Source organism: Oncorhynchus nerka, linkage group LG9a (assembly GCF_034236695.1).
Source record: "Oncorhynchus nerka isolate Pitt River linkage group LG9a, Oner_Uvic_2.0, whole genome shotgun sequence".
Taxonomy (NCBI): Eukaryota; Metazoa; Chordata; class Actinopteri; order Salmoniformes; family Salmonidae; genus Oncorhynchus; species Oncorhynchus nerka.
In genome coordinates, this window is record NC_088404.1 from 27918031 (window position 1) to 27930060 (window position 12030).

General features: G+C 45.9%; 1 protein-coding gene across 2 annotated transcripts; it reads left to right on the top strand.

The window, feature by feature from the left end:
• The first annotated feature begins 4411 nt into the window (after positions 1-4411).
• Positions 4412-11807, top strand: rag1 (recombination activating 1). Of its 2 annotated transcripts, XM_029667833.1 has the most exons (5): positions 4412-4501; positions 4669-4941; positions 5935-6288; positions 6425-7566; positions 8236-11807. In XM_029667833.1, exons 3-5 carry the CDS (start codon positions 5951-5953, stop codon positions 9990-9992), a joined length of 3237 nt encoding a protein of 1078 aa, XP_029523693.1. In that variant the 5' UTR covers positions 4412-4501; positions 4669-4941; positions 5935-5950; the 3' UTR covers positions 9993-11807. The 2 variants fall into 2 exon arrangements, with proteins under 2 accessions (XP_029523693.1, XP_029523694.1); XM_029667834.2 differs by lacking the exons at positions 4412-4501; positions 4669-4941 and adding an exon at positions 5005-5241.
• Positions 11808-12030: the final 223 nt, after the last annotated feature.

Here is a 12030-nt window from a genome sequence, read left to right on the forward strand (position 1 = left end):
CATGGATTTGATTAATGTTAGCTCTCCGTGTACTTTTAAGGGCTAGCTGTTCTGCCCTGTTCCGATCCAACTGCAATTTTCCCAAGTCCCTCTTTGTGGCATCTGACCACACGACTGAACAGTAGTCCAGGTGCAATAAAACCAGGGCCTGTAGGACCTGCCTTGTTGATATTGCTGTTAAGAATGCAGAGCAGTGCTTTATTATGGACAGACTTCACCCCATTTTAGCTACTGTTGTATCAATATGTTTTGACCGTGACAGTTTACAATCTAGTGTTACTCCAAGCAGTTTAGTCACCTCAACTTGCTCAATTTCCACATTATTCATTACAAGACTGAGTTAAGGTTTAGGGTTTAATGAATGATTTGTCCCAAATACAATACATTTAGTTTAGGAAATATTTAGGACTAACTTATTCCTTGCTACCCATTCCGAAGCTAACTTCAGCTCTTTGTAAAGTGTTGTAGTTGTTTCAGTCGCTGTAGTAACTGACATGTATAGTGTTGAGTCATCTGCATACATAGACACACTGGCCTTACACAAAGTCAGTGGCATGTCATTAGTAAAGATTGAAAAAAGTAAGGGGCCTAGATAGCTGACCTGGGGAAATCCTGATTCTATCTGGATTATGTTGGAGAGACTTCCATTAAAGAACACCCTCTGTGTTCTGTTAGACAGGTAACTCTTTATCCACAATAAAGCAGGGGGTGTAAAGCCATAACACATAACTTTTTCCAGCAGCAGGCTATGATCGATAATGTCAAAAGCTGCACTGAAGTCTAACAAGACAGCCCCCACAATCATTTTATGGCAGATGAACCTGTAGCCATATTACTTCAACGCTATTTAACATTAGATTGTCTCTAAGCTTTATAGGAATGTGGTTCTGAATATAGACCGCAACACCGCCTCCGTTGGCATTTCTGTCTTTTCGGTAAATGTTATAACCATGTATTGCTACCACTGTATCATCAGAGATAGTCAGAATATGAATGTCATCTGTTACAAGCAAGTTATTGACTTCATGGACCTTGTTTCTCAGGCTGCATATGTTAATATGAGCTTTTTTTTTGCACGTTTCTGTGTTGCTTGATTTTTTAAATTATCAAGGCACAAGGCGAGACCCATATGCAGACACAGGAGGCAGATGGTTGGAGTCTTACAATGTTTAATAATCCAAACAGTTAGGCAAGAGAATGGTCGTGGACATGCAAAAAGGTAAAAACCAGATCAGAGAACAGGAGGTGCAGAGTGGCAGACAGGCTCGTGGTCAAGGCAGGCAGAATGGTCTGGCAGGCGGGTACAGAGTCCAGAAACAGTCACGCCCTGACCTCAGAGATCCTTTTTATGTCTCTATTTGGTTTGGTCAGGGTGTGATTTGAGGTGGGTATTCTATGTTCTATTATTTGTATTTCTATGTTTTGGCCGGGTAGGGTTCTCAATCAGGGACAGCTGTCTATTGTTGTCTCTGATTGAGAACCATACTTAGGCTGCCCTTTTTCCCACCTGTGTTTGTGGGAAGTTGACTTTGTTTATGGCACATAGCCTTTAGCGTCACGGTTTGTTTTGTAGTGTTTATTGTTTCGTTTGGCGTCTTTTCTAATAAATAGAATATGTACGCTCACCACGCTGCACCTTCGTCCTCTTCTTTTAACGGCTGTGACAGAGACATGCAAGGGTCAATACCGGGAGGACTAGAAAAATTAGAATGGCAAATGGTGTACAGGAAAAACAAGCTGGTTGGCTTGACTAAACATTCAAGACGAACTGGCACAGAGAGACAGGAAACACCGGGATAAATACACTGGGGAAAATAAGCGACACCTGGAGGGGGTGGAGACAATCACAGGAACAGGTGAAACAGATCAGGGCGTGACATTTAATGCTTTACTGGGAAGCTTATCAGAAGTAGACTTGCTCATGTTATTTATATTGGAGCTGATAGTGCAGGGTGAGCTGCACAGCGTGGTTTCCATACTATTGCACACTGCCTCAGTGCTAACAGTGTAACTCTGGTTCATAGGCTCATGATTACTGCATACAATAGCTGTAGGATCAACAGAGGTATTCAGGGCAATTAGGGGGACATAAATCAAGTTACTTATATTGTGTCTGCCAACGCCCATAGGATAATGTGCATTTGATGCAGCATTATGACGACTCATTGTCGCAATAGTAGGGATTAACTGAACTGGTCTTAGCTCATTGATAATCAATGTTTCAATGCAGCCTTGAAATGCGTGGACAGAATCAAGGAGCCAAGATGATTTGGATGGACTCCGTCATTCCTGTAGAGTGTATTTTGTTTCCAGAAGGTGTCAAAGTGATCTATAAAAGTGAAACCAGCAGAGCTACAATAATCTTTTAGCCAGATCAGTAATACCAGTAGCCTGCTGAATCTTTCACACCCGTGGCCCAATGATGGTACTTGGCCTGAGTCTTTTAATGCTAAAATCAGTTCTTTAAAATCCATTTTGACCCCAAAGAAAAACAGAATCAAGTGAAAGATCAAGTTCACACTCCAGTGATCGTGTCATTTACAGTAAAAAATCTGCTTAGTAAGACTGGAGCCTGCATTAATTGGATTAATTAACAAATGTTCACTGCACACTCAATGTTATGTTTGTATTCTTCCCTCTGATCGTATTTAATTTAATTACTGATACAGTTGGACTGTATCACTGACTTGAGGAAGCATCCATTATTCTTAGACTATACAAGACTGTACAATAATGTAACTTTACAATAATGTAAATGGATCAATGAGCTAAGACCAGCTTTTTTCCATCTACGTAACATTGCAAAAATCAGAAACTTTCTGTCCAAAAATGATGCAGAAAAATTAATCCATGCTTTTGTTACTTCTAGGTTAGACTACTGCAATGCTCTACTTTCCGGCTACCCGGATAAAGCACTAAATAAACTTCAGTTAGTGCTACGGCTGCTAGAATCCTGACTAGAACCAAAAAATGTGATCATATTACTCCAGTGCTAGCCTCCCTACACTGGCTTCCTGTCAAGGCAAGGGCTGATTTCAAGGTTTTACTGCTAACCTAGAAAACATTACATGGGCTTGCTCCTACCTATCTCTCTGATTTGGTCCTGCCGTACATACCTACATGTACGCTACGGTCACAAGACGCAGGCCTCCTAATTGTCCCTAGAATTTCTAAGCAAACAGCTGGAGGCAGGGCTTTCTCCTATAGAGCTCCATTTTATGGAATGGTCTGCCTTACCCATGTAAGAGACGCAAACTCGGTCTCAACCTTTAAGTCTTTACTGAAGACTCATCTCTTCAGTGGGTCATATGATTGAGTGTAGTCTGGCCCAGGAGTGGGAAGGTGAACGGAAAGGCTCTGGAGCAACGAACCGCCCTTGCTGTCTCTGCCTGGCCGGTTCCCCTCTTTCCACTGGGATTCTCTGCCTCTAACCCTATTACAGGGGCTGAGTCACTGGCTTACTGGGGCTCTTTCATACTGTCCCTAGGAGGGGTGCGTCACTTGAGTGGGTTGAGTCACTGATGTGATCTTCCTGTCTGGGTTGGCGCCCCCCCTTGGGTTGTGCCGTGGTGGAGATCTTTGTGGGCTATACTCGGCCTTGTCTCAGTATGGTAAGTTGGTGGTTGAAGATATCCCTCTAGTGGTGTGGGGGCTGTGCTTTGGCAAATTGGGTGGGGTTATATCCTTCCTGTTTGGCCCTGTCCGGGGGTGTCCTCGGATGGGGCCACATTGTCTCCTGACCCCTCCTGTCTCAGCCTCCAGTATTTATGCTGCAGTAGTTTGTGTCGGGGGGCTAGGGTCAGTTTGTTATATCTGGAGCACTTCTCCTGTCCTATTCGGTGTCCTGTGTGAATTTAAGTGTGCTCTCTCTAATTCTCTCTTTCTTTCTCTCTCTCGGAGGACTTGAGCCCTAGGACCATGCCTCAGGACTACCTGACATGATGACTCCTTGCTGTCCCCAGTCCACCTGGCTGTGCTGCTGCTCCAGTTTCAACTGTTCTGCCTTATTATTATTATTGGACCATGCTGGTCATTTATGAACATTTGAACATCTTGGCCATGTTCTGTTATAATCTCCACCCGGCACAGCCAGAAAGCCTGGTTCCTCTCTAGGTTTCTTCCTAGGTTTTTGTCTTTCTAGGGAGTTTTTCTAGCCACCGTGCTTCTACATTTACATTTTTACATTTAAGTCATTTAGCAGACGCTCTTATCCAGAGCGACTTACACCTGTATTGCTTGCTGTTTGGGATTTTAGGCTGGGTTTCTGTACAGCACTTTGAGATATCAGCTGATGTACGAAGGGCTATATAAATAAATAGGATTTGATTTAACTGCTCCTCTTTGTGAAAGTAGGGCTCTACTGGCTATATACTGTGTTCTCCATAAAAAAACCTGTACTGGTATTCTTTCACCACTCTCCCTTTCACAGTTTGGACCACCTGGTGGAGGTGAATCCACAGATGGAGGTTGGTAAAGGGTGTCGCAAAAGAGTCCCCACCTGGTGAGGAGTGTGAGGTGTTAATGTACTGGCAGTGTTCGTGTGTTTGTGAGTGTGTATGTGTTTGAAGGTGTGTGTTTTGATGTTTATGGATATGTCTGTTTAGGATTGTGGGTTTGTGTACTACTGTGTGTGTGTTTGAGGTTAACCTCATATTCTTTTCTGATCAGCTGCCAGTGTCTCAGGTGGCAGTGTTTGTCTGTTGGGGTCTCCGTACGGGGTATAAATACCAGAGTGTGGAAGAGAGGGACAGACAGAAAGAGATCCTTCCCATGGAGTAACAATCCGTAGTGGGAGACACACCAAGCCAAGAATCAGCCCAAGGCCCAGAGATAGACACAAACATACACACACTGTGCAGGCTGTGACTCCAAGTCCCCCCTGTGCCCCCATGCGGAGAGGAGGCCCAAGGGAACTGACACCAGCTGAGACTGAAAAACAAGGTAAGGGCCCAGCTCTCTCGCTCTCTCTCTCACACACACACACACACACACACACACACACACACACACACACACACACACACACACACACACACACACACACACACACACACACACACACACACACAGTGGGTGACTCAGCTGTTAGACTCTAATGAAAGTTCAGTCTGAGAGATACAAAGAGAGCTGGGAGTAAAGCAGACTTCCAAACTTCCCAGGGAAAAATCACACTGGGTACATACACACACAGAGATGGAGAGAAGGAAAATGACACTATGGGCACGCCAATGGTGAGACATGGTAAGAGTCTGTTTGTTCTTTGGTTTAATTGATGTGTTGATAGTGGAGCTACTTGAATGTATATGAATGTACTTTGGTTGCAAATGTACATTGACAGTCACATGGTATTATTGTATACGAGCAGTTGACTATGAGGATGTTGTTGATGTCTTAGCCCTTCAAAATAACTACTTCAGGGTCCAATTGGAACAGTTTCCTCTGAATTCAAGTGGCATATAAAAAATATAGGCCTATTCCTGTATAATTATTTTTCTGAAATGAAAAATTATTTCTTTTTCTGGGTGCTCCAAATGCCAGTAAGAGCCTCCTGGGGCTCCAATTCTGTCTCCAGCCTAGAAAATGACTAATAAAAGTGATTGACAGCCCTCCAGGGATAGGTGTGTCCATTTATCAATTTCACAATTCCTAGGCAAAAATTGCCACAGCAGTTCCCTGAGCACCAGGATTGGGGGAAGATAGAAATAAAGTTTGTTTGGTAGTGGATCGATCCCTGAATGTCTCATGCATTTTACAGAAGATCTAAATGCCACTTATGGTATAATACAGAACTGGGTCAGATCTCAAATGTCCACCCTGTTCACTGGTTTACAGAGGACATTGTACATAAATTCCACCAGATTTAAGTTAAGCTGGTTGGACTAGGACTGATCATCTAACTTCTCTCCTCTCCTTTATTCCTCTCCTCTCCTCCAGAGCCGTTGCTGACACTATGGAGGAGGGTACCCTGGAGACATATGCCCCCCGGTGCTCCATGCCGGCCGAGCTCCATCACCCCTACTCCAAGTTCTCAGACTGGAAGTTCAAGCTGTTCCGGGTCAGGTCCATGGAGAGGGCCCCGCTGCCCGGGGAGATGCAGCTAGAGAGAGGGGCCTTGTCTGAGGTTGTGGCCTCTGCACCCCTGGGGGAAACTGTGGGGGATGTGGTGGACCTCCCAGGGAGTGTGATGAAGCTTTGCCTGGGGGGTAAGAGCAAGGAGAACGTAGAGGGCCCGGGAAAGAGAGTGGACCTGAAACTCCAGGAGATGGACACACACATGAACCACCTCAGGTCAGTCGAGGAAGTGGAGTGTTTTTTAATCAGCGACAAGCTCTGAAATGTACTTTCACTCTGTTTAAAACATACTGGAAGATCAGAGACAAACTTTTGGTTTATGTAATGTCCTAATGTTAATGTGTGTGTGCAGGTGTCTGTGCCGTCTCTGTGGCGGGGCCCTGAGGAAAGCCAAAGGTCCAGAGCATGAAGTCCAGGGGCTTCTGGACGAGGATAGCAGGAGTGCCCTGCGTAGGATGGGCTGCAAGGCCACCAGCTGGCCAGAGGTCATCCTCAAGGTCTTCAAAGTGGACGTGGCGGGGGACATGGAGGTCGTCCATCCGCCATTCTTCTGCCAGCGCTGCTGGACATTGGCCATGCGAGGAGGGGGCTTCTGCAGCTTCTCCAGGACCCATGTCCCTGGGTGGAGACCCCACACCACCCTCTGCCTCCTCTGCCACCCCAAGAAACCCTCACTACAGAGGAGAGGGAGGAAGAGGAGGAAGCCCACTCGTGGAGCCCAACGCCTGGCCAAGAGGACCAAGTGGGACATCCAGGATAACGCTGCTATTGTTGGTGAGAAGAGAGCCTGGAGAACAGTGATAAATCCTCACCAGGGATCTGGACTTAGACCCTGGGTGAGATCCAGCGTCCAGAGAGCTCAGTGGGTGAAGAGCATCACCCTCTGCCAGAAAGAGCACCTTAGTGCCAGATTGCTGTCCGAGGACCTCCCTGTGGACTTCCTGAGCTCAGTCACCTGTCAGGTGTGTGACCACTTGTTGTCTGAGCCCGTCCAGTCCCCCTGCAGACACCTCTTCTGCCGCAGCTGCATCGCTAAATATATTTACTCTCTGGGCCCCCACTGCCCGACTTGCACCCTGCCCTGTGGCCCTGCCGACCTTACTGCCCCAGCTAAGGGCTTCCTGGGGGTCCTGCACTCCCTGCTGCTGCTTTGCCCCAGAGAGCGCTGTGGGGAGCAGGTTCGGCTGGACTCCTTCAGAGCCCACTGCTTGGGTCACCATCTGGAGGAAGTGGATGGGGACCACAAGTCAGCGGAAAATAGCCTGGACAACTTCCTGCCTGTCAACAAAGGGGGAAGGCCCCGACAGCATCTCTTGTCTCTGACAAGGCGTGCCCAGAAGCACCGGCTGAGGGACCTGAAGACCCAGGTGAAGGTGTTTGCAGAGAAGGAAGAAGGTGGAGACACCAAGTCGGTGTGCCTGACCCTGTTCCTGCTAGCTTTGAGGGCTGGAAACGAACACCGGCAGGCAGACGAACTGGAGGCCATGATGCAAGGTAGGAGTCTGGACATTCAGTAGCTCACACATACAACAAATATGATCTAATGTAATCACAGGATTTGAGCCACTTATTGTTGAGATTCGAGTATTGCATTTGTTCAAAGATGCAGTTCACATAAACATTGACAACTACCCACTCTGTGGGATATTTGTAAATGGAAAATCTTGTTACACATTCTGTCCTCTCGCTCCTCTCCCTCTCTTTCCCTCTCTCACCCCTTCTCTCTCTCACTCTCACCCCCTCTCTCGTTTTCTCCCCCCTTCTATTTTCTCTACCCTTTTCACACTCTCTCTAATGCACAATAACAACTCTTGTCAACAACATCAGCACCACTTGTATCTGCAAATTATACAGGCAGCATCGTACTCCACTCTGGGGAATAGAGGCCAGCTGGTGTCTGTTTTCATCTGCAGCCAATACATCAGTTTATGGCAGCTTCACTGATTCACCCTGCTGTCCTCTGCATAACATTCATAATGACAGCAAATGCAGGGGTGCAATTAAGAGATATTCCATACTGAAATTATCATCAGAGTGCTAGAATTAACTAGTGACTGAGGTCGATGACAGCTCTCTCATTCATAAACATGCCTTAGTACTCATAATACATCATATCTGCCTTTGTTTCTCTCCATCACTCTCTCGCTCTCTCTCCGGCTCCAGGTAGGGGCTTTGGCCTGCATCCTGCTGTGTGTCTGGCCATCCGGGTCAACACGTTCCTGAGCTGCAGCCAGTACCACAAGATGTACCGCACCGTCAAGGCCACCAGTGGGCGCCAGATCTTCCAGCCCCTGCACACCTTACGCGCTGCAGAGAAGGAGCTCCTCCCAGGCTACCACCCCTTTGAGTGGCAGCCGGCCCTCAAGAGTGTGTCCACATCCTGCCATGTGGGGATCATTGACGGGCTATCAGGGTGGATCGCTTCGGTGGACGACTCCCCAGCAGATACAGTCACGCGACGGTTTCGCTACGACGTGGCCCTGGTGTCAGCCCTGAAGGACCTGGAGGAGGACATCATGGAGGGGCTGAGAGAACGAGGCCTGGAGGACAGTGCTTGCACCTCGGGCTTCAGCGTTATGATCAAGGAGTCCTGCGACGGTATGGGGGACGTCAGTGAGAAGCATGGCGGAGGGCCGGCCGTCCCGGAAAAGGCTGTGCGTTTCTCCTTCACCATCATGTCCGTCTCTATTCAAGCTGAGGGAGAAGATGAGGCGATCACCATTTTCCGGGAGCCCAAGCCCAACTCAGAGATGTCCTGCAAGCCGCTATGCCTGATGTTTGTGGACGAGTCGGACCACGAGACTCTCACAGGCGTCCTGGGGCCTGTGGTGGCCGAGAGGAACGCTATGAAGCACAGCCGTCTCATCCTGTCTGTGGGTGGCCTTTCTCGCTCCTTCCGCTTCCACTTCCGGGGCACGGGCTATGATGAGAAGATGGTGCGAGAGATGGAGGGTTTGGAGGCCTCTGGCTCCACTTACATCTGCACGTTGTGTGACTCCACTCGGGCAGAGGCCTCCCAAAACATGACTCTCCACTCTGTCACCCGCAGCCATGACGAGAACCTGGAGCGCTATGAACTTTGGAGGACCAACCCTCATTCTGAGTCAGCTGAAGAGCTGCGAGACCGAGTCAAAGGCGTCTCTGCCAAGCCCTTCATGGAGACCCAGCCCACACTGGACGCCCTGCACTGTGATATCGGCAATGCCACTGAGTTCTACAAGATCTTCCAGGATGAGATAGGGGAGGTCTATCACAAGGCAAACCCCAGCCGGGAGCAGCGTCGGAGCTGGCGGGCCGCCCTGGACAAGCAGCTGAGGAAGAAGATGAAGCTGAAGCCTGTGATGAGGATGAATGGGAACTATGCACGGAAGCTGATGACCCGGGAGGCAGTGGAGGCAGTGTGTGAGCTGGTGTGCTCAGAGGAGCGTCAGGAAGCCCTGCGGGAGCTGATGGGGCTCTACATCCAGATGAAGCCTGTGTGGCGCTCCACCTGCCCGGCCAAGGAGTGCCCAGACCAGCTCTGCCGGTATAGCTTCAACTCCCAACGCTTCGCAGAGCTGCTCTCCACCGTCTTCAAGTACAGGTATGACGGAAAGATCACCAACTACCTGCACAAGACCTTGGCCCATGTGCCAGAGATTGTGGAGAGGGATGGCTCCATCGGGGCCTGGGCCAGCGAGGGGAATGAGTCTGGGAACAAGCTGTTCAGACGGTTCAGGAAGATGAATGCCCGCCAGTCCAAGACCTTTGAGCTGGAGGATGTGCTGAAGCACCACTGGCTCTACACATCCAAGTACCTGCAGAAGTTCATGGAAGCTCACAAGGACTCTGCCAAAGCTCTGCAGGCCACCATTGACACTGTGGGGAGTCAGGAGACACAGGAGGATGCTGACATGTCACTGGATGTCCCAGACTTTTGAAAAAATTGTTTTAATTTGACATTTCTTTGGAACTTTATGGATTACAGGAGGGATATGTTTTAGCAGGAGCATGTCTAATTCTAATCTGTCTGTACTGTACTGCAGGGGTGGACTGAGACCAAAAATCAATCCTGGCATTCCTAGCATGTTAGCCCAGTGTTTTCCTTGAGGCCCACACAGCAGCCCATTTTTTTCCCTCTAGTCCCCCACACCAGCAAAACATTTTCCCTTGAGGCCCCAATTATTAGCCAGATAATGATAATTTTGTGTAAAAAAAAAAAAAAAAAGTTAGACATGTCCACTAGGCTAAAAAATGGACCCGCAAGTATAGCATTTCCACGAAAAGCCAGATGACCAATGCGCCCCTGCTGTTTTGTTTCAAACTTAATATTTACTCTACAATATGAACTATGTATTAGTAGTGATGTAAGAGGAAGATACTTTATTCTGTAAAGACATTATTATTAATTGTCATAATCCAAAAAAGGTGGCACTTTGTTATTTGATTTATTATTTACTCTGAGGACATTTGAAAATATTTTTTACCTTAAATTGAATTTCCATACATAATTCCCAAATGTTGTTGCATTTTATATTGGTATTTTATATTAGTTCATTAGTTCATAATGATTTGATAGTTAGTGTTTTATCTCTGGGTGCCTATGAAATGTGGGACAGTTTATTGTATTGCATGGGCTATGACACATCCATGAATTTATCCAGTGGGTTTATTTATGGGAACAAATGAAAGCACTGTAAGTCATGGAATGGAAATTTATGATCAATGTATTAGTTTATCTCCAGTCCTGGAGCAAAATGGAATCATATAGACTCAAATTGTCTTCGTTTCAGGGCTGCCATCTAAAAAATATTGCTTTAGAGCTTCATATTTGGGTCCCAAAGTCCAAAATGGGGGCCTGGGTGACTTTGAAACCATCTTTATCTGTTTTTAGCATTTGCACAGTGAAGGAGAAATAATACCATTCTACCTCTTTTCATAAAATAACATATAAACAGCCCTTTTTGTTGACCGCATGAAAATGCAGTAGGCTCCATTACTAGGCCTAACACCTCTAGGCTTGACAAAATGATGTATTTAGATGCTCTTTATTGAATCCTCACATACCCTGGTTCTATGCTTCTTCTGGAGCGAGTAAACAGGGAAGAGTAAACAGGGAAGCAAGTGAGCCTTGAGGCGAACTGAATTGATTTGATAGTTTATTTGTTTGATTGATTGAACTTATTGTTTATCTCTGATACCATTTTGAGTTGTGACAGGCAATTTTTATATTTGACACATTAAATGTTCTAATTCTATTTGACTGTCATGACTTTAACCTGATGATGTACAGATTTTCATAATGTGTAATATTTAGTTTAAACAACAGTCACAGTCACATAATAACATCACGTTTTACATGACGGTATGTTAAATAATGTATTTTCCATTATTAAATTGCGTTTGCTACATGAAGGATGATGGATATGGTTTGTGTGAATCTCATACCAGCGGTGTATTCAATCTGTTGCTTTGTCATGTTTCAAGTGTACATTTAAACTCAGGAAAATAACAACTGTTGCCAAAAACACTCACTCATTTTTTTTATTTGAATGAAAATAATGATACGTATACCTGTTGCACATTTGTTCACTGTTCACTTGTTTAATGTGTTTGTTCATTTGATTTGGTGGTTTTATTGGGCTTTGTTATTGTTTCATGATTACTGAAGTAATTGTTCATACCTCTCTACAATACTGTTAATGTACTGAAAATGTAGCAAACAATTTATCATACTATTAAACTTATTCAAAATATTTGTTGATTCTGCCATTGATAACTGAGCTTATGTGTTGGTTTATGTTATTACACCTGTGTGAACTGATCAATGTAATTTTTTTTATCGTAACATATTTTGCCACAAACATTCAACCACAGAAAGTAAATTATATTCTATAGGTTTACATACAGTTGTGCCAGTCCACGCAGTATTAGCCTACCTTCCAAAGAAAATTTGGCTTGACAAACCTCAAATATTCT

What these genes read in the sequence shown, in the direction of transcription:
- rag1 (XM_029667833.1), top strand. Translation starts at nt 5,951, where the DNA reads ATGGAGGAGGGTACCCTGGAGACATATGCCCCCCGGTGCTCCATGCCG. An exon ending in ACACACATGAACCACCTCAG is followed by an intron (nt 6,289 to 6,424) that starts GTCAGTCGAGGA and finishes GTGTGTGTGCAG; the next exon opens with GTGTCTGTGCCGTCTCTGTG. An exon ending in ACTGGAGGCCATGATGCAAG is followed by an intron (nt 7,567 to 8,235) that starts GTAGGAGTCTGG and finishes CTCCGGCTCCAG; the next exon opens with GTAGGGGCTTTGGCCTGCAT.